The sequence below is a fragment of the Trachymyrmex septentrionalis genome, unplaced genomic scaffold (genome assembly GCF_001594115.1).
Source record: "Trachymyrmex septentrionalis isolate Tsep2-gDNA-1 unplaced genomic scaffold, Tsep1.0 scaffold21, whole genome shotgun sequence".
NCBI classification, from domain to species: Eukaryota; Metazoa; Arthropoda; class Insecta; order Hymenoptera; family Formicidae; genus Trachymyrmex; species Trachymyrmex septentrionalis.
Genome location: NW_017305288.1, coordinates 1,483,458 through 1,510,208, shown reverse-complemented (window position 1 = coordinate 1,510,208; position 26,751 = coordinate 1,483,458). Strand labels below are relative to the sequence as shown.

At 32.0% G+C, this 26,751-nt stretch overlaps 5 protein-coding genes across 5 annotated transcripts in view; all 5 read right to left on the bottom strand.

The window, feature by feature from the left end:
- Window positions 1–388, bottom strand: part of LOC108748009 — a 1,256-nt gene extending 868 nt beyond the window's left edge. Inside the window, exon 1 of the mRNA XM_018485953.1 lies at window positions 100–388. Coding sequence (XP_018341455.1) covers window positions 100–297 — 198 coding nt within the window. The 5' untranslated portion in view covers window positions 298–388. The remainder of the gene's footprint in view (window positions 1–99) is intronic.
- A 2,031-nt stretch (window positions 389–2,419) lies between these two features.
- LOC108748016 lies at window positions 2,420–3,540 on the bottom strand. Its single transcript, XM_018485961.1, has 3 exons — window positions 3,414–3,540; window positions 2,905–3,260; window positions 2,420–2,727 (listed from the first exon to the last, which is right to left on the bottom strand). Exons 1-3 carry the CDS (start codon window positions 3,515–3,517, stop codon window positions 2,447–2,449), a joined length of 741 nt encoding a protein of 246 aa, XP_018341463.1. The 5' UTR covers window positions 3,518–3,540; the 3' UTR covers window positions 2,420–2,446.
- Window positions 3,541–6,745: 3,205 nt separating this feature from the next.
- Window positions 6,746–10,085, bottom strand: LOC108748004. The gene is made up of 4 exons (XM_018485947.1): window positions 8,887–10,085; window positions 8,572–8,804; window positions 7,765–8,471; window positions 6,746–7,152 (listed from the first exon to the last, which is right to left on the bottom strand). The coding sequence occupies exons 1-4, from the start codon at window positions 9,509–9,511 to the stop codon at window positions 7,014–7,016; spliced, it is 1,704 nt and encodes a 567-aa protein (XP_018341449.1). The 5' UTR covers window positions 9,512–10,085; the 3' UTR covers window positions 6,746–7,013.
- Window positions 10,086–17,593: 7,508 nt separating this feature from the next.
- Window positions 17,594–20,360, bottom strand: LOC108747986 (location of vulva defective 1-like). Its single transcript, XM_018485923.1, is given in 5 exon segments — window positions 17,594–18,297; window positions 18,566–18,706; window positions 18,858–18,962; window positions 19,623–20,065; window positions 20,293–20,360. Coding segments are annotated over 5 exon segments (1,461 nt in total).
- Window positions 20,361–21,321: 961 nt separating this feature from the next.
- LOC108748006 lies at window positions 21,322–23,010 on the bottom strand. The gene is made up of 2 exons (XM_018485950.1): window positions 22,333–23,010; window positions 21,322–22,081 (listed from the first exon to the last, which is right to left on the bottom strand). Exons 1-2 carry the CDS (start codon window positions 22,844–22,846, stop codon window positions 21,702–21,704), a joined length of 894 nt encoding a protein of 297 aa, XP_018341452.1. The 5' UTR covers window positions 22,847–23,010; the 3' UTR covers window positions 21,322–21,701.
- Between the last annotated feature and the right edge of the window lie 3,741 nt (window positions 23,011–26,751).

Here is a 26,751-nt window from a genome sequence, read left to right as displayed (position 1 = left end):
CAAAGTGGAAAAAAAGAAAAAATGATAAATTAAAATCTGGTAACTGTACGCATTATTTGAATAATATATATTATATTAAAGAGAGTTACCGATACTTACCTTGAAGTTATCCTTGCTGAAGATTTGATCGAGCAGATTAAATACCTTGAACTTCATGCAAGCAATCTCGTCATTCTTCTGCGAACACTCAGACCTAGATTGATCTACCATCTCATCCATGGCACTTTTCCAGTTTTCATTCTTAGTTGGTTGTGCAGCAGCCAACGCTAGTAGGCCGCATAAGATGAAGATCTTCATGACGTTGACAGAGAGAGTATATCCGTTCGTGAAGATTCCTGAAGAAAATTTGAGTTGTACACTTGTTCGTAGATAATGAATAAGGACGATCGTAGCACGACGACTGATGCCAGTGAGTTGGGCAGTACGGTATTTATACGAAGGCCTATCGTCAAATCGTACAACGCACGTTGAAGAATCGCATAGCACGCTCCCGAACACTCCCCCACTTCCATCCGGGCGTGGATTTTCTTTTCGTTCAGTATGGTCTTCGATTATTGAGGCCTCGATACAGATCATGCTACGACTACCTAATGAGGGAGGATAGACTGAGTAACGTGAGATCGCGCGACACGCGGCACGCGACGCCGAATCGGGATGGTGCCCCCGATAGGTTATACGTTTCGCTCATAAAACGCGATGGAATCTATGATATTAATGAGCAGTTTGCTTTTCACGAACGATATCGGAAGACCTACTTATGATGATAGTCGTCCATGGAATATTTTTGAAGCATGGCTTGAAATTAAATTTTTTATAACGCAGCTAGATTTTATAATCAATTCATCCAAGTGAGAGAGAGAGAGAGAGAGGGAGCGGATAAAAAGTTATTAGAAACGAGGAGGATAGAATAACAACTTTTAAAGATTTCTATGATATTATATAGAGCTTTATCATTGGATTAAAATTGAAATTTTAATTTATAGCCAATATAAATTACAGTACATAATAATTTTTTTGAAAATAAATATAAGAGATACAAAAACTGATGTAATATGTAATCAGGTTATTTAATTTAATCTTTATTATTGTAAAAACAATATTTTCTATTAAATAATTATGACTTTCAATTTTACTTACTTAATTTATTAAGTCCTTTAGTTCTTTAATAATTTGCTTAATCTTTACACTCGTGCAAAATGCTCGCAATAATTCTAATGATTTGAATGCAAAACGACATACAAGAATTTGATATAATTAATTATTATAAGTAGTATTTAAGTTACAGATAAAAATTAATTTTGAATAAGTCAGATGAAAGGAAAGATTAAAGAAAAATGAATGAGTGAAAAGTGTTTATTCTCCTAATTATTTTTTATTATTTAGTCCTTTTAGTCATTATTCTTTGTAGCAAATAATCGGAAGTCATGTATAGTAAGAATCCTTTATCCTTGACATCAAGTTGTTGTAACATTGGCATTGAGTCAATCACTCATTCATACCACGATCATGCTTTCCACATCAGCGCTACGTTAAAATTCCCTCCTATCTCTTCATGTTCTCTTCACGTTTCTTTATGTCGTTAACCTGATATCTAGACATTACTAATTTCACCCTGCCAGACCTAATTAAATTATAGCTCCTGAATCTAAAGGAAAATAGTTTGTTCGGGATACATCAGCAATGCGCATTGCGTGCTGAGTTTCACGCGCGCAATGCGTATAAGGTACCATTGAAGACTTTTCTCTCTTCCTGCCCGACTTCTTCTTTATCGTAACAATGAAACGACAATTGGAATTTTGGGTCAAGTTTACATAAATATTCAGGTCATCTATCCGATAAAATATCGATTAATATCTTTTGTATTTTGTATAAATAAAACAAATAGATAATCTATTTGTTTTGCTCTCAATCTGTTTACTGGAAACAAATCAAGTTTGCGTATGCCAACAAACATTCCATATATAAACTGCAAAATAATCTCTCTATTACTATATATTTAATTTTCTAGAGAAATATTTTTAAATATTTAAGAGTTAAAAGTAATTTAATAAGTATAGATTACATAAACCAACAATTTGCATAAAATTTAAATAAAAAAGATTTTATTTAAAACAATTCTATCTTAATATTTTTTAATGTATTTACGCATTTCAACTATGCTAATTTATTCTATACATATGCAACATATTTTTCATTTATTTGTTTATTATTTTTTTATAAGTTATACTATTTTTTTACTGCTAAAACAACAGCATTCTTATATCTAAAGAAAACGAAAGTTTATATATGCATTATAACAGAATAGTGAGGCCAAAGCAATAAAATTTATTTAATGGATTCATGTAAAAATTTTTATTTTACATAAACAATACAGGTGGAATACTAACAATAAATAAATATTAAATAAATCTACACATGACAAAATGATAAATTTCGTTTTACACTGTTATTTCCTATAGGCTCTATAAGGGCCGTGAGCTGCATTGTCCCAATGAGGGGGGTGTTCTATAGGTGGATGTCCGTAATGAACAACTTCATAAGCAATTTTTGGTTTAGTTAACTTGAAAAGTATCATTGCTCCGCTGAGAACCATCGATAGAAGACCCAAGGTCAGTGCTTTCCATGTTTTCAAGGCGATGAGGGCAAGAGCAAGAGGTACTAAAGCAGTGGCTTTGAACTTGAGACCAAGTAAGAACGGTATCATTACTTTCTTAACGAAACCACGACCTGCAAGTAGAAATAAAACCTGCTTAAAACGTCCTTCAAGAAATCTTGCATTATTAAAAATTATGATATATTTATATTAGTTATTTTTCGTTGCCATTAGTTTATACTATAGAAATGCAGATTGTAAAGAATGTAAGATAATGTCAACCGGAATTTGTGCTGTTTGTATTAAGTTACCTTGCTCAGAAGAATCACTAAGAGGAATTGTAAGACTCTTTGGCATGCTGTCAACTAAAGATCTGGGGACGATGCTGGATCCCACAATCGCTTCAGGTAGTTTAGCTTCAAGCTGATGGCTTGACAAGTACGCGTCCAATTTCTCAAGCATCATTGTCCGTAGGAGTTTTCTCTTGGATGGATCTGCGGCATCGTATTGTGAAGGGAAATAATCTTCCTTATGCTCTGGCACGTCACGAGATTTAACTATTGCTAAATCCTCCGTAATTGCTAATTTATCTTGTCTCACGACATTGTTGATGTAAGCTAATACTTTCGGTTTAACGCAAGATAACATAGATTCGCTATCTGTGCATCTGAAATATTTCAAATTCGTATTTTATATAAAGCATCACATATTTAGAAGGTATTACTTTTTAATCTTGACATTTTTATTTGATTTAATACATATTATTTTTTATAATTATAGAATTATATAAATATAAAGAATTATGATAAGTGTAACTTACCTGTGATAAATGTCTTGCAAGACATCAAAGGTAGTTTCTGTTTGTTGTGCATTCGTGAGAATGGCCAGAAGGGCTATTGACGCACAAGTGATTAAGATCCTCATGGCGGTACCACCGATTCGCCAGACTAAACACCGAATGCCAGTACGGTCGAAGTCAACCGGGTTTTATAGCTGATGGCAGTCGCATACGGTCGATGAATTTTGATCACGGACGTGTTGCTGACTGGTTGAAAGAAAAGAAGAAAGCCTTATTATCTAGGGTGTCAGTATTTTCACGACTTTAAATGCCGTCATCTTTCTAGAATGATTTCGATTTCGATATCTACACGAAATACTAGTTCCGTTTTTGGATTATATCTGTCAATAAACTATATTAAAATGATGTTTACTCAGAATACTTTTCAATAAGTTCGTAATTTTTCTGGATATTTCTACAGTGTGACTTTTACTGCTCAACAAAATGTAACATTTTTTTCTGTTTTTACAAATATAATAAAAAATACAATTCTGTTAGATGTATTAGTCAAAATACAAAACATTATAATTTTATGTGTAATCTCGTAAAATAGTTTTTACTTTTTTCTTTTCTTAAATTTTAAATACTTTAATTATAATGTAAATTTTAATAAAATCAAACGAGTAATTCATAAATACTTTAGTTTGAAGAGCATAATATTTAAATAATGTGTATTTATATTTTATAAAATTAACAGATAGAATTACTTAGAGAGAAGAACACAAGATATAGAGAAACAATTTTACAATATTATAGTATGTATTTAAAATAATATTACATTTTTTATATTATTTTTATATTTACTCAATTTAATTATTTTTTTAAATGCCTCTATCAATCTGGAATTGAATGAATAATTGAATTGATAGAATAATAATATAATAATGTATTTAAATTAATTTATTAACTTAAGTAAATAAATTTAATTATTTTAATTATTATTATTATTAAACAGGACAAAAGTTATAAAGCTCACATAATTACAATTTAAAAAAAAAACGAATAAATATTTTAAAATATTTATAAAAGATTTATTTTCATTTAAATATAGCTCACGAATTATTTGCTGTTAAAAGTATCGAGTACAAACCTTATAGATGTAAGGATAATACATGAAAGTATGACATTAATTTAATGTTTCATTGCGCATAAATTAATATACGTTCAAGCCATATAATTAATTAAAAGTATTTATTTTTTTACATTGTTTTTCGATATTTGTATGCTTTAACATAAAGTTTAAATTAATAACAAGTAATATTTATTGGGTATGGCACCCGAATATGTTACAGTAAATAATTAATTATCTACAAATATAGTTCTTACATAATAAACACACTCTTAATTAATTTTTATACAACATCACACGTATCATGCAAAAGTGTAATATATTTTAAATATATTTTTAATTTATTAAAACGGCATTTTTAAATATTTTTTATACTTTGCATGTAATTATAAAAGACATAAAGTCCTTCCTAAAATGACCTAATTAATTTGTTTTATAAATAAATATTTTAAAATATATACATGTATTACATTTGTAAAAAAAGTTTCTTTTTTTTATTTATAAAATACTATAAATATTTTATAGTATTTTATTTTATAAAATATTTTATTTTACTTAATAAAATACTAAAATGTAACAATTTTTGAAATTTAAAAAAAATGCATAGATAGCACGCATATTCAAAAACAGGACATAAGATGTTTTAAAATATCTTACATATATGTTGCAATTTTGATATGCGTTCTGTGTGGGCATCATCACAATTATCAAAGTTATCCTAACTTTAAGCGAAAATTACTCTACTTTATTATTAAAACGAATAAAAGTTGCTCACATAATTTATCATACAATTTTAGAAAAAATAGAATTAGAATAAATAGAATTAGAATAAATAGAATTTATGTGTGTTTTCCAAATATGAATCTACTAAATTAAGTAAGGGAAAAGATTATAATATGGGCCCCTAACATTATCTCCTGTAAAAGATTTTTAACTTGTTCTTAGATAGATGTCGAAATTATGAAATAATTATCGCTATGACCAGCGTTGCCTTTTTATTGACAATGTTTATTTATTATGACGTAAACCAAAGTTTCTTTGTATGATTTTCAATGTCAAATTTAAAATGATTTATGGTTTGTCAGTAATGAATTTTTACTCTATTAATCTTTAAAATGTTATTCTGCTGTTTTGAATAAATAAGAAAACTTGAATAATTTTTCTGCTAAAATATAATTAAATGTGTTTTTTATCAATATTTCTATATTGAGCCTCTTAACAAGTAATGTAGGCCCTAAGATTTAAAAAAAAACAGTGAAAAGTATTATTTTTGCTTTAAAAATCTTTATGATTATTATTTTAATAATTTTAAGAAATCTCTAGAAGTATCTATGAAATAGGAAAGAAGTGGTAAACACGCTCACGAGAGCAGCATCAACATAAAACTGTTTCTAAAAGAACGTACTTATGAAAAGAAACGTTTGAATTTGATAAATATATTCATAATTTTCTATAAATTCAATTTCAATTTGGACTTCATGAGAAGTCTAAATAACATAGAAAAAACTAGATTCTGTAAAAATCTAACAGAGGCCCACTTCTCTCTCATCACCTTCAGATAATAGATCTGTTTTTTATTGCTGCACTTTCTGGAACTAGTACACATAGCAATAAGTTGAAGTGAAACAAATATACGTTTGTTTCACTTTAACTTATTACACCGGTTTAGAGTGCAGCAATAAAAAACAAATCCTAAAAAACAGACCTAATGTCATCATAATGTCTTTTTCATTTAAACAATTTTTTTCGTTTTGTGGAAACTGTCTTAATCATTTCAAATGTATTTTATACTAAACTTAAATCAATAAATTATATTGTTTACAATATTATTAACTTGAATATAACTAAAAAAAATGGCGCCCACATTATCACTTTTTCCTCTACAATTTCTCCTGTTATTTCTTAAAATAATATAAATTTCGAAATCACATAAAAAATTATAAAAAGCTCGCTTAACTCATAAAATGCCACATAATCCAACATAATATGAATCTTATTATCTAATTATATTTAATAATAATATTTTTCTTGGAGACAGTGATCTTGCTGACAACGCGTCAATAAACTAAAAACTTTGACATGTCATCACAAAATTCACCGATTTTACTCCTTAATAAATTTGATCATTAAATTAAAAAAATTGACATAAATTACAACAAAGTATAACGTTCAACGTCTTGATCAGCATCTTATTAACTAAATTAATTGCTAGGATTAGTACAGTTACAGATAGATCTGTCCGCAGGATAGATGTAACCTCAATTTTTTTCTAATAGGAAAATTAATGTTCATATGAATTCACGCACGTCTCATACATAATATATTCATAAATTAATGCATGGCAGTATATCATCTTCCTTATGATATTGCGCAACGTTATGACGCTGAGCTTCTAATATAATTTCTTCGGCCTCATTGAGCAAATGTATATGTTCTGTAGTATTCATACAAACATCCGTTACGTTTTAATTGCAGATTATGTGAATCGATACAAATTCCACATTAGGAAGTATTTATTCGATATTACTATGACACGGATACGTTTTAAGGCAATCTCCACCATTTTGACCGTATCTGGCTGCATTCATATATCTATAGAACTTTTGACTGGACGTACTTCCTGTTACATCACGCCTGAGTTCTTGCGGATCTCTGAAAACATATGTAATTTTTTAAATTAATCTTCAAAAGGCATAATATTTCTAAAAAGTATTATGAGAGATTATACATCTCGATTAACGTGCTTGTTTTCGAGCCGCGTCGACCCGATTTATGTTGTTTTCTTTGCTAGTTACCAGATAATTCAATATATACTCGTACATGCATTGCTCTGAAACGTAATTTTGTTGCTCCTAAATAGAAAGTTACTTTTCAAACGGCTGTAATTATGAACGGATTACCCGACGAACGAAACGGAACTGTACTATATCTTCTTCCGGTCTGTCACATAGTCGACTCGACTAAAAGTATTTTTATTTTATATTTCATACCAATTATTAACAACATCTTAAACAAGCGTCAATATTCAAGTTAGGTAAGACTAATATGATGCGCGAAATGGCATTTATGTTGTTAAAAAATGGCAAAAAGAATGATATAAAGAAAAGAAAGAAAGAAACAGAAAAAAGAGAGAGAGATCGAGAAAGAGAGAGAAACCAAGATGACCCGATTAACGTGGATTCGGAACGCGCGGGCGATCTCCACCTTTCTCTTTGTGATGTGCGATTTAATCGATAAGCCACGTAGTTGCAATTTGTTTTATACCTGGAAAGTTCATTTGACACGAGGTTACTGTGCGGTGAGTAGCCCGCCGGATTTTTGTACATGCTGCAAACAAGCATCTCTCTGCACGGTTCCTCGTAGAATCTCAATTGTCCGAAGATTTTCTCCAGTCGATCGATTATCGGGCCGTAATACTCGTCTTCTGTGTCCTTTCGCGAGATCGACACGGGAGAAGATGCAGCAGGTGTCAAAAACCTCTGGGCGGGTTGATTTGGGTGAATCGGGCGTATGTTTGGCGCAAATATCGCGTAAGAGTTCTTTATCGGTGTCTTTGCACCAGACACGAAGCCTGGATTTACCGAAAGTATAGCAGCGGAATTTGGCTGCGCTGCGGGTCGTCGGTATCCGGAATAGACCAGGTTGTGGGTACTAGACGCCATTGAATTGTCTAAGTACGAAGATGCGATCGGCTTTACGTTCGGCGCATATTGAGCCAATCCGTATGGGCTTGAGTACGTAACTCCCGAAACTGAGGTCGGTGCTGGTACTACGCGAGTTAGGGTTTGACTGGACTCTTCATAGGGTTCGTTCTGAGGCTCGATACCCCATTCCTTTAGTTCTTCCAAATCCTTCCTATATTGAATGTGAGGGTGAGCGTAATCGGTGAAACCGTCTAAAGTGTCATGAGAGTGATCGTAGTACGTTGGGACTGGTACTGGAACCGGCACGTGATGATGATGATGAGCAATCTGAAATAAAGATTTGGATTGTTTTAACATTAATTAATACTGATAAAAATATTTCATACGGGTATTTTATAATTAAAATGCGAATAATTCGCACGCATACCTGATGATGATGATGATGAAACTTGGTAGCTTGGTTTGAATAATAGCTAGAGCAAAGCTTAAATATGTGAGCAAATGCGGGAATAAAGAAGAGCAGCAATTTTAGGAAAAGTTTCTTGGCAGTTCCCACACCGAAGAGAAATGGTATTATGAATAGAAACTTCACTTTAATTAACTTGATGATTAAAAGGAGCGCCAGAAAGCTGGTTAACAATTTATTTTGTATAAATTTCTCTAAAAATAAAATAAAATAAGACATTATAATCTGCATTCGTAATATTATATAATAAATATTCAAGAATTTGATTTTTCTTACTAATTTTTTTAAAAATTCGTCCCTGTTCTTGTACACCTTCAGTTCCAAAATCTACCCTGAGCAGTGCGCCGTTCTCGTCTATCTCGCGCGGGCTTATCTTCATTGTAGCACCCTCAAAGAAAAATTGCGGAAGTTGAATTTCATAATTACGAGTTGATAAAAATTTCACCGTTTTCCGCCGCAGAGCGTTCGTAATCTCTTCAAGTGGCGATTCATCACCAAACTTTCGATCTTCTATTTCTGCTTCTTCGGCTTTATTTTTACAATTGTCCATATCGATATCCACGATATTCTCGTGAACATCATCACGATTTTCTCTCTTAGGACACGTATTATAAGTGATATTGTTCTTCGTAAGTGTAAGACCATCAAAAATAGTGATATTGTCCCTTTCGATAAATGCATTGTCAAGATATGTGTACGCATTTTTTTGTATGCAAGAAAATGTCACTTTCTTTTTACAATCCCTAAAAAGTCCGTGCCAAAGCTCATTTCCGGTCTCATTGACATTTAACGTGTTAAATTTTAAGAACTTTGCGTAGAACCTGAATTTTTCAGTACTAAATAACTCCGAATACGACAGTGTTATCGAAAGACACAACAGGATTAATGTTCGCCGATACATCTTCAACAAATCACTTGCGGAGATTTAACTACATTTAATGTATATGCATATATTTTATTTGACTTTTGTTTATGTATGACCAGAAGTGTGAGGTAGCGTGCCGGAAGTACTGCACGCTCTGAATATATATGACCGGCATCAACTACTTATTTAGTAACATGAACCGGTACACTTTTGATTTCGCGGAAGGGTCATCATCGCTAGTCCACGTGCACGTCGGATTCTTTGGTATCTACCCGTAATCGTTACACACCCTTCCTACTTATTAGAATCGTCGTTCAATATCGATTCTCCCTCTCTTCTTCGGGGCCGAAAACTTTACCGCGATCTTCTCCACCTCTTAGCGACATCGATGGTCCTCTTCTTCACGATTCGGACGTAAGCTCTGTCGCCGCGGTCACGTTGCATCGCAGACGTCAATCGTCATGCTGACCACCATTGTTCGCATCGCTATCATCACATATGATTTAAATTCTCTATGCACTTTTGAACCGTTTTGTCTTCTTCACCCTCTTTTTTTTCTTCTTATCTCGTTCGTCGAGACGCGGTACGTTCAATCTCTCGCTTTGCACTAACCACGTACCTCTCCGTTCTCGGTTACAATTCACCTGAGCGTCAAGTGTGTCAAAGGCCCTCCTACTCCGTCAGCGAGCTCCTCCGTGGAAGGTCATTATCGTCTCCTCTCGGACTGCAACCGACCAGGCCTGTACTTATACACGCGCATGTTTAAGACTGTCCGGTTCTGCGGACCTGGTACATAAATATGCAGTAGGGTACTTTTTGGAAGAGCTCGCTGTTTCTCGATTGAGTTTCAATGCTAGGTCTTTTCAATATACATTTTGAATATTCATAACATTTAAAACATAAACTACGTCAATGTTTATAATTTATGATCCAATTACCTTAGATTTTATTAGTATAATAGATTAGTATAATTTAAAGATTTTTTTTATTAGAAAGTATATAAATGTAAATTAGAATATAACGTGCTTTTCTCGTGCACGAGATAAGAATTAAATAAATTAGTAAACTTTATTAAATTACAAAAAATTTACTATTTTTATCGTGAACTACATGATGTACTTATTATTCGACATACCATATGTTATAAATTTATATTATGTAATGTTATAATTAATAAAGTATAAATGTATAGATTTATAAAATTTAATTATAATGTATATATACATATGTGATATACAATAACATTTTATATATAAAAATAGACTATAACTTCTTTTTGTAATTTGCTTTTTTGAAAAATAGTAACAAACAAAATTTTTCCCGTAAGCAATTAGTATACATATAATTGAACTATTGCACATAGTATTCATACGAAGTTATATACGAGTAGTATGCATTCCGGTGTAAATCCAGTTTAACTTCCTTATCTTATTTATAGCAAAATAATAATTAGATTTTAAATTAAATTTTTTATTAAATGCAGTTATATATTATTTTGAACATAAAAAAAGCTCGATATTACAATTATATATTTTAATTATTAAAATTGCAAACTGAATAAAATTAACCGTAACACAATAAATTCGAATATACATATCTTAAATATAAATATAAAACAAGTGTATGTATATGTAAATGTATATATATATATATATAAATACATATTTGCAAATATATTATAAATAGCACTAAACATTTTTCTTTTTTCAAATTTAATTGCTGTTTTCGAAAATAACAATGTGTCTTAATAACATGTACACTTAACGCAAAATATTTTTCTTTTATCGAACCAGATATATTACAATTTTATGATAAAAGGAACTACTCTAAAAATTAAAATTATGTCTAAAATAAAATAATTTTTTGTGATGTTTAAATAATTAGCAACTAGTAGGAAATAATTGATTAAGAACATATTTTATTTTTTGATAAATGTGAATATAATTATAAGTTACCAAATGATAGATAAATGTATTCTATTTTATTACAAATTAAATTATTTTAATTGTTACATATATATTATATATCGGAACATATAAATCAGAATATACTTTCTGATCCGTTAATATAATGAAATCAGTAAGTCACAAATTAATGATGTATTCTTTAGGCTAATACTGCATCATACATATGCCGTATCTCTTTACCGCTACGTTGAAATAATATTAATATAAAAGCGTAAATGTGTCAAAAAGTGTAATGATAATAAGTGACCACAAACATCATTACATGCGCAAAAAATTATGTTAACATAAGTAATACTCTTAAAAATTACTTATTTATTTTATTACTAACATCGCAATATATTTTTACTCTAAAAAATAATATTATTTATTTTGTAACTAAACACGTCTTTAAAAAGACATTTAATCAAACAAGTTAAAAACCTGCTTTATAATCTCTATCAATAAGCATTAATATCAGTAAAACTTATAAAATAAACATCACTTTGCTACATTTTCTCTCATACTCTCCAATCGCTTTTCACTAATAAATTCCTGGTGAAGGTGTTCTCCTTATTCCAGCTAAAGAGGAGAGAAGTAACTTCAGGAACATAGAATTCATATCCAACCTACGTCAATATACCTAATGATAGTTAGATGTATCTTCTTTATATTAATAATATTCATAAGCGTCGATTTGTATCAATATGATAATCATTGAAATATGAAGATGTTTGTATGTAACATTATAACATTTAGATAAAATCTTGAAATATTTTAAAACTTGTTTCTTACTTTCTTCATTTTATTAGATCAATTTTTTACAATTATAAAATTTTATAAATATATTAAATCATTACATTTTTTCCCCACTTTTCCCTTTCTTTCTTTTCTCTAAGTTTAAATCTTGAAGTTTTATTGCTACACATACAACAATATTATTATTAAACGTCGGATTTTTATTCTGTATAATGTGTAAAAGTTTTCTGGATAAATTTCTCATATTAAAACAAGTTTTGTGTGTGGAAGTAGCGCATTCATTTCTCAGAATCCGAATCCCAAAATATAGAGGTCAAGTTCATATTGGTACCAATCTCTAAAGAGACTAAGTTCAATGTCTCTCGGAAGCCATTGACCAAGATGATCGGGTGGGCCAAGCGAGAGGACGCAGTTTGACCGGATAAATTCCATTGACCCACTAATGTAAGGCGCCTGGTAGGTAGGTAGGTAGGTTAAGGCACATGACCGGCTTACACGTTCGTTGCCGAAAAGCGATCGTAAATACGCGTACACACACAAAAAGCGACATTTACGGTGTACGACAGAATTTTACACTAGAAATTTTATTTCACCACAGGATTTGTCTTTCTCCCGTTGATGAATGCAAAAATGTGCACGCAGGCACGCACACTCTCTTATTTTACCTTACTTCTTTAGAGCTCTCGATACCCATGGAGGAACAAGGGGCTCGTTCAACATTTCAGCGTAACCTAGTTATTTCTTAGTCATAATTTATTGAATGTAATTTATGGGCGACAAGGTTACTAAATATTTTTCCATTTTATAGAAATAAAGACAGCAATAATATTGACAACATAAAGTTTGTGTGCTTTTAGTGTGTTTGCCCACTTATAAATAATATTATTATATAAAGATTTATTTATAAAATTTCTAATAATAATTATATGTTAACTTTAATTTAATTTTAATTTATTATAGCACTAAAGTTTTTAATATACAATTAATTACCGAACGATTAATTTTATAAAATTGAGTGCATCAATTACTAAAAATAAATCAATTGCAAAATCTATCTCAAATAATTCAAAATACAAATAATGTAGTCTTAAAAAAGATTTTAATTTTTCTTGTTATAATATTACGACGCAAATGGTATCTTCGATGAAATTTAATTCGAAAGTTTTGTAATTTTGTAATGATTTCTATATTTGTTTTTCCAATTTCCCTGTTTTTAATTATTACACTGAGTCGTATTTGCCGTTTTTATACTTATTTATCGTTATCACGAATTCGATCTTACAATTTCTACAGATAAAAGCAGTTTGTGTCGGTCTGACTGGGGGATTACTTGAGATATGCCAATCGCTCGTAACTATCGCTAGAAAGTATTTTGAGTTATAGACATAGCTGAAGAAAATTGTCAATTGTGAATCAGAAGTGTAAACTTCAATGGTGACAGATCCGACCGAAAGTATTTGTCTGCGGTGTATCGAAACTGGTTTGTACGTGTACAAAGTGAACCAAGCAACTAGGACATACCACATATTGGGTGAGCAAAAAAATGCAGCTTTAACATTTCAAAAAGTCCATTGTATGGTAATTGATAATTACGATCGTAAAAATTTATGATCTTCTAATAATCTACTAAGAAATCTTAGAAAAAGCAACTTGTTATTTTCTCCAATAGCATATGAGAAACATTTTTAAATTATTTTTTATAAGGAATATTCTACTTATCAGAGCAATTCAAAATTTTGTATACTATGTATAATTTGAAATCCAATAAATAATATAATTTTAAACGCGCATTTTTTTTTAAATTATAATAATACATTAAGATATTACAGTTAAGAATAGATAAATGATTATCCGTCAAAGCGTCAATCATTATTTTTTTATACTCATTTTTTGACGAAGAGTGACAACATTTACTCACCCACTTATCTGTCTCCTACTTTTTACTACAAAGAGACATGCGAATGCAATATTATCGCACCGTCTCTGACGGAACAAATAGCCTACTACACATTGCCTCATATTATGCAGGACTGCTATACAATTTCCGTTACGTCAACTGAGACAGGGAAATGGCTTTCGACTTTTGTAATAAATTTCCAGACAGAGATAAGTAAATAAAAAAAAATATTATATGAAATACGTACACAGAAATAAATATCAAGAATAAATACATGTATTTGTAATATGAGTATTTTAAGTAAGTTAATATTAACACAAAATAATATATTATAATTTGTCTGAATATCGAATTTTCTCTAGAAATAATTTTCTCTAGAAGAATTTTCTACAGAAATTATTAATCTTGCAAATACTTTATTAATATTTTTATAAAGGATTATAAACTTTTATTTTTTTCTAAGAACAGAAGCAAAAATTGTATTATAATATTTTCAAAATAATATATAATAGTAAATTGAATACGTAAGAATATTAAAGCCTATATATAACGATCGAAACTGGATCTTTAAAATAATTCAATGTGAATTATTAGGTGTACAAAAAAGTTCTGAGCTTTTTTTTGTAAAATTCAATCTTTATTTAAAAATAATCGTACGGAAATGGCTTGCTGCGTAACGCCAAGCTGTTCTGCAAGCTCCTTTTCAGTTTGCGCAGAGTTTATATCCAGCAGTGCTTGCAATTCGTCCGTTTCAATCTTTTCAGGGCGTCCAGCACGCGATTCATCTTTAAGACTGAAATCTCCTTGGCGAAACTTTTGATACCACCTTTTGCATGTTGCATGACTTACAGCGTTCTCTTCATATGCAGCACAAATCATTTCAGTGGCTTCAGCAGCATTTTTCTTCAGATGAAACGCGAAGTGGATGGAAAATCGAATATGCTCTTTTGTAATTGCCATCGTGAACACTACTGATTTTTGAGGTTATGTGCATCAAACGCCAAACCGTATCGCATTTCAGGAGGTTAAATGTTACTGTTTTAAAACCCCAAAAGGGCGGGAAGATATATAAAATTTAAATTGTTATTTCGGTTGTATCAAATCTAAAGCTCAGAACTTTTTTGTACACCTAATATATATATGTGTGGAGGTGGGGAGGGGGGGGGTCCGGAGTTATAAACGCAATTAAACTACTGTAATAATATCACAAATTAAATTAAAATTGGCAAGCAAATTTTAATAATTTTGATGTTCAATCGAGTACCGTATTAGAAAGATGTTAATGTGCTGAAAAACTGTAAATAAATTTATTGCGAAAAAAATATTATCTCGGCAAGAAGTCGATCCCTAGATTTTTTGTACAAGCATCTTAAGCCTTTAAACCACCTCAAGGTCTCAATAGTCTAAAGACTTAGGACGGTCGTACAGAATACAAGAGATCTAGGTCGATTTCCGGCTGAGGTAATATTTTTCGCAATAAATGTATTTACAGTTTTTCAGCATATTGACATCTTTCTAATATGATACCGGATTGAACATGAAAATTATTAAAATTTGCTTGTTAATTTAATTTAATTTAATTTGTGATATTATTACAATAGTTTAATTGAGTTTATAAGTCCGGAAAACCAATTCGGCGCGCAGTATTCGAATAACTACAAGTATGGTATATATGCATGTACACAGTATAATTTATATTATTTTAAAGCAAGAATTATTTTAAAGCATTAAAGATTCAGCCATTATAGGCTTTAATATCTTACTTATTGTGTATTCACACACACATTACGGTCTAATAAATCATTTATTATCATTTATAACAGTAAATTGAAGTTAGTCATTGTTGCATAAAATTTTTTTTAACAATTGATCCTTGAATGCGGTAACATAAGAAAGTGAGCCTCAGGCGTAAAGTTGATAGGCGCGTTGCACCTATTTCCGGAACAGTGGGAATCTTCTTTGTATCGAGCGACGCAAACACTTTCGCCGATTTTCCTGATTAGTCGCGAAAAGTAGTGAAGCAGTCTGTAGCATCCTGTTGATCAGTAGGTTGCCTAACGGTGATTGATAGATAAGCTTGCGGTTTAAGCAGGCGCTTCCCCATCAAAGAAGCTAAAGGAGAGCGCCCCGAGAAAATCAAATGTGCGACCATAAACACGCATGCTCATGCATCGTCCACGGCTGACAAATCCGTCTACCGTTTCTCCTTTCGAATCAGATCGCGTTGCCACCGAAAAGACGTGTCGTGAGTTTCAAACAAATAGTCAATGTATTAATGTAGGCCGATCATCGCATGAGTAAAGACTTTAGACAACTTAAGAATTTCGTGTGTAACATTCGCAATGCAAAGTATAACACTGAGTTTATAAACCAAATAACTTTAAATAAGTAAGTAAAACTTATTTAATTAAATTAATTCAAAGGTACACCGTGTATCGTATATTTTTAAATATGGTGCTAACTTACAGCACTAAAATAATATTTTTAATATAAAATTTATAATTATGCAGTGTCTTTATTTTTCACGTTTCTTACAACTTTTTCTTAAATTTTAATTTTATTTAACAAAGAGTTGTTTTATAAATTTTATTGAAGAATGTTTCTTAAATCGTGCGTTAAATTTCGTAATTGTTAATCACTATTGTAATTGTTTTTATAAAGTATAGATAAATGTGCTGAATACCCTGATAGTAAGCTATGCCATTTTGTCCTCATTTTGCTCGCTAACTAAGGTAAAATTTAAATAAGTTAACGAATTTCATCAAAAATAAAATTCCAAAACAAAATTAGCTCAAAAATTTATGCGGTATTTAAATTTTGAAGAGATTTTAATCATACATATCAGCGGCCACACAATTTTTGTCTTAAAATAATATACACACATGTCGAAGAAATAAAGCAGTGAAATAAGATTTATGGAATATGACGCAAGAGAAAAACCGTTATATAAACGTAAATATGTTTTAACCGTTCTTCAAAGTAATCTGAACATATATCTATTCAATCTTGAACTTGATTGACTATAGGAATAGCTTTCGACACCTAGTGTCGATGTTCTTCATGCCGAAGCCTCTCAATCGGTATACCCAAGTGTACCCGATAAAATGGATTCCGTATACTTCCAGCAACATTCAAGGTCAGTTACTTACTAGAAAGTCGTAGAAAGAAGCTTGGAAGACTCGTCAAAAGATTGCGCCACTATTTTGCGCACTAAATTAATTAAAATCTTCGTATAAATGCTTTTACAAAATTATTATATTATCATAAATTTTTCACACATGCAAGAATAGAATAAACAAATAGATAAAAATGACATACATATTTCCATTTAAAAAAGAAAGTTTTCTTATTAGATACCATTTTCGTTCTTAATTTAACTTTTATTTTAAATTACTTTTTACAAAACAGTATTTGAAATATTATCAGTAAAATATATTTTTTCGCAAAATGTGTAACAGTTGCAATACCATTTATTGAAAAATACGTATACATGATGATATATAACTAATAACTGAAAATCTAAATTTCACGTAACAAAGGTATATTTTTAGGTCGTAACTCGGTTTGCTGCGATTTAATTTCTTCATTTGAATTTGTTGATAATACATTAGAATTTGTTTTTCCAGCTGTAGCCTGCCACTCATCTATATATACCGCATTTATTGAGAATTCAGGAGTAACAGATTGCTCCGTGGTTGTCGTAGTATCAACAGTCTTTTCAATTACATTTACAATACTAATAGGTGGAGTCTCGTTGAAGATGAAACTTCTTCCTTCTGTATTTACTATCGCTTTTGACTTCAAATTCTCTGCCAAACCGGTACTTATATCGGTGTCCCCGTCTTGGAAGGCGGAGTAGCTTGGCGTGTTTCGATTAGAAATTCTAGAACTTGAATTTGTAATTGATGATGGTTCTTGATAATCCTGATAGTCCAGATAATCAATACTTTCTGCATTTGAAATAACTTCTCCTGTCATTGGAATGCGATTAAATCCATCCGCAATTTCTGTCTTAGTCTCTTTATCGTATATCATCGGCCGTTTGTGGAAACTACGACCCCATCCACCGCCTCCATAACCGCCGCCTCCTGAAGGTGAACCATAACTACTTGATGGAGGTGCACCGTAACTACTTGGTGGAGGTGCACCATAACTACCGCTATGTCCGCCACCGCCACCGCCACCGCCCGCAGATTTTGTAAGGAGTATTATCTCTTTGTAGTCTGGAAGCCGTTATAGTATCAAAGATGTTAATTGTTACTCAATACTTTATAAGAGTATTATTTAATTTTACATTACTTATAGATTTTTTAAAAAAAAATTTATACAATTAACTTCTTACATTGTAGACGTTAAAAAAATGCAATTTATAATTATTTAAATTTTTTAGTAGAGCACCAACCAAAAATTAGTAAGAGCATTAAATTAATTATAATTAAATTTTAACAATTAGATACTACAATTAAACAAAATATAAAAATACAATTTTACCTCCTCCTCCTCCTCCTCCGCCACCTCCTTTCCAAGGACCTCCTCCTCCACCTCCTCCTTTCCCGAATTTGCTCATCAACATCATCATTGAAACCATTAGAGACATTCCGCCCATCATCATACTTTTTAACGACATCAATCCTATCATATTGAAGGAAAATATTTGACTATATTTTATCATAACCTGATATAATTTTAAAATTGTGTATAGATATAAGCAAAGTAATTTTTATATCGTAGAAATATGTTTACACGAGTAAGAGAAAATATATACGAAACGATATAACATTACCTATGAGCTTCATTTTAAGCATCATCATCATGCCCATCATCATCATCTTGCATTTTCCGCCTTTGCCCCCACCACATCCACCTCCACCACCTTTCTTTCCTCGTCCTATAACAAATCATATTTAACAATTTACAGCTATAGAAAAAAATAGTTTCCTGAACAACGTAAAAGTTCTAAAAACCTCTGAAGATCTTACAAGGAAGGACTACGCTCTGCTCTTTACCGATTTTGATCAAACTTGCAGTCAAGTGAACACCTGTAAACCTGTTCTCGCTAATGGGCCTTAGAAGCGGAGTAATGTGCATTTAAAAATATATCAAAAATCTGGAAAAAATCTAATATCTCGGAAAGTATGCATTTTGGAAAAAAATGTGTTAGACAAAAGTAATAGAGTTTAATAAGGTGTATTTACAGTTATGGTTTGACCTTGGGTCGTCAAGATTGACGATGTCATTTTCTTCGCCATTGCGAAGAAATTTTTTTTTTAATGCATACTTTTCGAGATATTACACTGTTTCCAAATTTTTTGGTATATATTTTTAAATGCTCATTACTCAGCTTCTAAAGCCCATTAGCGGAAATGGTTTTACAGGTGTTCACTTGGTAGGCTCCTCTAACATCGCTGCAAGTTCGATAAAAATCGATAAAGAGCAGAGCGTAGTCTCTCTTAATTATACCACGATAAATTTTAGCACATAAACGTTACTCAAATATTTCTAAGATATTCTCTTAGTCTATACTTCATTTAATGGCTGCTGTGCTAACCTTCTGCTACAGCTGTCTCGTCAAACATCATATCAATTTGATTCTTTTCTTGCTTATTATTCCATCTAGGCAACGTGATACGTAGAGTAAAGGAATCGAAGAAATTATCTACGCTGCGCTCGATACTGACGTCCGAGTCATTTATAGATCGAGCATTGGATCTACGTGTTATTGGACCTACGGTCTTCACCAACTTTACATCTTGTCCAAGTAATGTTATTTCATCGAGGCGACCTACTGTTTCTATGAAACGGATAAAACGTTTCTTGATGCAATCAAGCGAAAATTTGATAATGCATTTGCCTATGTCCTTTACGGGAAACTCCGGAAAATAATCATCGCTCTTATTTTTCACTGAATCATTTCTAGCCGATGGAATGACCTTTAAGTCGATTTTGATGCCATTCTTTTTAAAGTTGAATATTTGACGTTCGACTGGTATCCTATGCAATTTCGTATCAAGAATGTAATCCTTAACGTTTCGAATCTCATTTTTTTCGTACGTATTCACGTGAATCACGCACGTGATCAATAAACAAAGGATGAGCATAGATTTAGCACTTTTGCACAATAAAAAAGTAAACGTTAATTATCAATTCCAATGACGATGACAACGAAGATAACTTTGGGAGGAATACTGGCTAGCACTGACTGATCTCTGGGTCATGACAATCGTTTATATATATTGAGATTTATGTCATTCGCGGTATTCTCCTATCGTTCTGTCACGATTGTCATTACTTGCAGCGAGACAAATAATCCTCTAATAACAAAGCTGAAATGGTAAATCAAAATCATTTATCAAGTTCTAGCCACAACCATGGATGCCATACGTAACAATAAAACAAATATTTCCAGATACTGCATTGCGATCTGTTGTAATAAGCTGACACGCTTACACAAGCATTTATTGAATAAGACAGTGACAGTTTGTGCCACTTCTAAATTAATTATACCTGTAGAACAGAAATTTAAAACTTAAGGATTTCAAAGTTCATAATTGAAACAAAAAGACGAGGATAGAAACCAATGATAAAAGCATATTTAATAAATGTCTGTTGACAAAATTTCTACTATTTAATTTATAGGAATGCTTGATTATAATATTTTATCATTGCTTTTATATTTTCTATTTGTTAAAAGAATCTGATTAGTTTAGGAAGCTCTCTTTAATACTTTTTATAGGAAAGATAATATAATTATTATTTCTATTACATTAACAAAAAATAATAATACATATTAGGATTCATGCGCCTTGAGAATCGCAACACTTCATGATCTGATGTAAAACTGTCGTCTAACGACATTCTGATGGTCTAACGTGGTGAAGGTACTGGCCTTATTATTTCTTAATTGTCCGTACATTCACCTTCAGAGATATCTATGTTTAACAGTAACGTAAATGTAATTACCGTAACAGAAAGTATGCGTACTTTTTAGCGCGTGATGTACTTGTATAAATGTATTTACGTCAGATAGATAGAAGAGTTCAGCGTAATTCCTTCATTTAAACTAACAAGTTCCTGATGATTATCACTAAACAATAAGACAAATGTTCATATTATCGTAGATAAAATGTATCGTGCATACATTGCGATTTATTAACTTTTTAACTGTTGCAGTTATTATAATAATGACAATACTAATATTTTTACAAATCTTTTTTTATTATTACAACTTTACAATAACGAAATAAATATCCAAAAATCATGTACATGATCATGGGCAACTTTGCGTACTCGGCGATGATACACTTTCTTGATAGGTATCAGTCGAAAATGCAATAGTGGCCGCAATAAATACCTATATGACTATATGATAATAAGGGTGATAATTTGTAGATCAATGAAATGAAATTGAACGAGATCTTAGAAGGTAGAAAGTGTCATGATGGCGAAGAAGAAAGATAAGAGATAAAGAGTGAGATGAAAAAAAGATGTAGACAGATAGAGAGAAAAGTTGATAGTGCTTGCGAATGAAAGAAAAGAAACAGCAAAGAAAGTCGGTGAGGTAGAAATGTGCTATAGATTTTATCGTGTATCAGTGGTGTGCAAACACCTTGAAGTTGATTAGATGATTTTAATTCTGCAGAAGCGATCTACGATCGTGCGCATTGCCGTATTTCAACACGGCCTGTTGCAGAGAGTCATGGACGGTATCGAGAGACCTTCCGTATCCGGAATGTCCGTATCCATGTCCGTGATGCTCCTCTGAGCTGTGCGTGTGTGAGCTGGAATATACCGGTTTGCTAACAATTTCGTACGTAGTCTTTTTATCACCACCGCCCGCTAAAGATTTTAATCCAATGATAGCTGACAACATCAACGCCATGAGACCGGTCATCAAAGCTTTTCCGGCAAGAAGCGCAAGTGCACCGAATCCAACTGCTCCAAGGGTTCCCTTCATCATCATCAGACCGGCCATCAAGCCGCCATAACCGCCTTTGTCTTTCTTACGTCCTGTGTTAAATATATAATCATTATCATTATTGTCCTAAATTATTTTATTTTCTATTATTTTCTATGTATGTATAACAAAACAGAACTTAGTGATTTGAAAATATATATTATAATTTTTTATGAAAATTATATAAAATTGTAAAATAAAATATTTTACAAATCGATGTTAACTGACTCAGCGAGAATTCATTATTTTGATTTTTACAGTTTTTTTGCTTAACAGATAAACAGTGAAATTTCGTATTTCTAACCTGTTTCAACATTTTGGTTGCCGCCCAAGCCGAGTTGTGCAAGTGCCTCTTCGTTGAAGCTTCTTGTAGCTTCAAAAGTTTTCGGATCGAAAAGTTTGATGGAGATCGAATGGCTGTTAAGATAACTGCCAACTTTATGAACCAAATAAGCATCCAGTCTTTTCTCAACATCATTCGGGAAATCCCTCGCCAAATTGGCGACTACTTCCGAAGCTGGAACATCAGCGGAACCATTCTCTTTGATCACAGATACACCCGGCAAGATACCGATGTTTTCCTGTTCCGACAACTTATCCAGGAAGGATACCACGTCCAATTTAAGACACGTGGCACTATATGACTTCCCGCAATTCTCTTTGTTCAAATTAGATGCCAGATTTTCCGGCGCATCTTCTACCAATTGCCTCGTGGTGCGTCTTTCGATTTCCGCGTTGGCGCATCCCGAAAGAAAAAGTACCAGGAGAAGCAGATGGCAACGTGACAATTGAACAACGTGCGTAATTCCTTTCATCATGAATTTTTGAATGTTTCCCTGAAGTCTGGCTGGAGAACAAATTGGTGCAGTTATTTTTTTTCGTCCCAGGTCTACGGATCGCCAGTAACGTGACGATATCCTTGAAGACGAAGGACTTTGAAGCTGACGGATGAGACGCGTATCGTGCACTGGGCATATCCTCGGATACTTGCAGTATATATAGAGCGAGTCTACGGATGGTCCTTTTTCCTTTTTGCCTTTCGGTCGTTTCATACATTCTCCGTAGTCGAGAGCACCGGCGACGGAACTCTCTTCTTTGCGGACGTTGAAGAGGAGGCAGGGGCCTCTTGCAACCGTCCAGCAGCAGTGGCGAGAGGGAGCGTCAAATAGAGCGGAGAATTCGAATCTGAGTCAAATTTACGGAAAAAAAAAAAAACGGGTACCAATGAACGAGTACGAGATGATGAATGAGAGCGAAGGCTGATCGCATCAACGCCAATTCAATCGTGTTAACATAGTTAATACATACGCAATCAATGTTTAACAATGCAATTATTTTTTATGAGTGCATCGTTACTATTTATATGTTTATCGATCGTTGTAGTCCATGTAGATTTTCTCCATATTATTTTCACTTTTAGGCACGTTTACGTTGTAACCAGCTAGTTTATCAATATTGAGAATTACATTATACAATTTTTTTTACAATATATCTCAGTTAGAAGTTATTGGTCAATCAACATCAAATCGACTCACTCATTCAACATTAATCGACTAATCATTTTTTACTGGGATTCGTAAAAGAAAATTATAATTTTTTTGAATTAATAGAAATTAAAAAAATATAGAAATGTTCATGCAAAAGTTTCTACATCATATAAGTATCATCATATAAAGTTTCTTTTCATATAATTATTTTACAAAATAATAAACATCTGGACTATAATGTAGGACATATAATATAAATCTATCTATGATCCGGATGCCTAGAAATCGCTCTTGCACTATCCCTAGTAGCACAATTTATTGGCACAATATTAGCCCAATATAATATTTAAACAATATTTAAACAATGTATCGCCAAATAAGTTGCTACTAAGGATCTCGCAAAAAGATTAATAACTATTTTATAAAGATAAAATTAACTTGAGATTAGAGATAATACTGTGATAAAAGGATCAATTAGCCAAAGCACACGTTAATTATCCGGATCGACAATCGCTATTAGTGTCCGATTGCCCAGCGCGAAATCACTTTCGATTTCAAGAATGAAACCAAGAGAGCGACAGCATATATTGTATTTGCGAAGTTTGCGAACTAAGCGTGAATAAAAATAACGAATTGTTTGAAAAGTTTGTCAAGTATATCGTGAAAATGATCGCGGGCGAGGCGAAACGAGACGGGAGTCCTACTTTAAATCAGCCCAGTTTAGCTAGCTCGTAGGAGATCCAATTTTCGCGCGCTACGCTCGAGCAACGGCGCTTCAGACGGATATGCCGATGTGAAAGTACGCAGTCGATTTTCACGGACAATCCGATGAGGTTTTATCATTGCGTGCGTGTGTGCGTATGCACAATACGATGAACGCGTGCATATTTCGATATCACACGTTTGCATGTCCATGCGGCAGGTGTGTCGACTTAGAACGGACTAGCCTTCTTTCAAAGGCATCCATTTCCCGATTTGTTGCTTCCTTTTCACGTCGTGCCTTCCTTTCGTTAATAATTTCTAACACGTCGTGTTGATTTTGTTCTCACGAAACTATGCGCGATAGATCGAATCGATAGTGGGCGTTGACTTTACGATCATACGTAAACATCGCCGAAAAGAATAGTGGAACACAATTCTGAAAATCTTTTTTCATTCATTTTTATTCTTAATTAAAAAAAAAATCATTGCAATGAAAAAAGGTATCTTACGCACATTGGATTTAGTCGCGCTCATTCACGCATTTTGATGTTGCCATTTTTATTGCATTTGTTTATCCTATCAGATCTCAAAATAACCCGTGTTATTAATCTATTTCTTGTTTCCTGTTTCCTGTTGAGTTACAAGCATTAGTTGAAACCGCAATATTGCATAGTATATGGAACACTTGATAAAAAATCTGTTGTTTTTATCTCGCAATTTACCCTCAAGTAACTTACAGCAGATGAAGAAGAACAGAAAGAATGTATTAGTTAATTTTTATTTAAATTTATTTAATAGGCCTTGTATTTTCAAATTTTCATATAAATTTTGAAATATGTTGAATATCAATTAGACATAAATTTATGTATAAGTTAAATATTATGAAAATCAACTTTTCTAAAATAAAAATAAGATCTTCTTAGAATAAAAAAAAATACTTTTTAAATTTTTGAAATGATTTTTCAATATATGAAATTAAAGGGAAAGATACGAAATCTTTTTAAATATAAGATATTCCAAAAATAGAAGCATATATTCACAAGTGCGAACATAATGTCATGGCAGATGAATTCATATGATGACTGTGATTGTACTTTCCGTAACGCCATAGTTACCCCATTTTCAGTCGAAATTGAGAGAATCATTGTTTCAAGAAAGTCGTTCGCATTCACCCAACAATTTGCGACAATACAGGGAATGTTCACGCTGGATCAGAAAATATGCCGATAATTTCTCCTTGATGATTTTACTAGGGCAAATCGTATTCTTACGCATTGAAATTGTTGGAATGTTAGCACAATAGTACTGTTAGGAATTTTAAAAAAATATATATAACACAGAGAAATTGATTGTGTCTTGGAAAGCTGGAAATTACCGAGCCCATTTGTTTACCATATTGTCCGTTAATAAACGGTACCTGCAAAATTTTTACAGACGATCTGGTTTGCTTCTAAGAAAATAATTTTTATTCTTCTCTCCTTTGTATTCCATACGCACAGGAATACAAATTGTTATTATATTCTATAAATGGTTTGGTTACTCCTTTACCGCAGAAAATTTAAGATTCTAATCTCTCTCTCTCTCTCTCTCTCTCCCCTCTCTTTCTCTCTCCCTCTCCTCTCTCCCCCCCCCCTCTCTCTCTAACAGGAAAATCTGATACATTATTTTAATCTTAGACATTTCTGCATTTATATAATATATCTATAAAATCTGCAAAGGCAATATGTTGTCGTATTCATACTTTTTTAAATTTCTATAAATTATGGTACAATAAAATAATTTTTACTATATTAAACATATTTAATCAGATAATAAGATAATATATTAGATATATTAGCAAGAAATATATTAGATAGAAATAAATTTAATAAAAAAAGATATAACATCTGTATTATTTAACCGCTTAAGACATTCCCTATTTAACAATTTCTTTACACATATAAAGTTATACATAGTTATACATATTTATATTAATTTGTTATTGAAAGTAATATAATTTTCACAATTAGACAGTATATGAATTTATTTTAAGAAAGCGTATAATATAAATACGCGCATGTAGTGCATATATAATTTATGTGTGAAACAAGAAAGAAAGAAGAAAGGTAAAATTACCGCATCTCTAATACACTGGGTGCTGCTCGAGTGATTACATAGACCTCGTTAATTTGAGATCGCATATCCGTTATGTACTCGAAACGCATTGCGTGCATTTATACTTTCGCAATTTTTACGCAGCAGTCTAAAGTGAACGTTACATACCGCGAATTTCTTTTACCTCGGAGGGGCTTCATAAGAATAGACTAGTCTGGAGCAACCATATTACACTGCGATTTTCTCAGTAAGTTACATTTTAAACAAACTCGGTCGCTATTAGCCCAGTCATGTCAAGATGCGAAATAATTTATTGTCACAATAATAATCTTTGAAGCAAATAAATCTGCAAGAAATTCTTATTTTCTTAGAAATTTTCTCTGAAATAAAATTGAATACTTCCGTCACTACGCACAAATTGTATATTATTTTCTATTGTA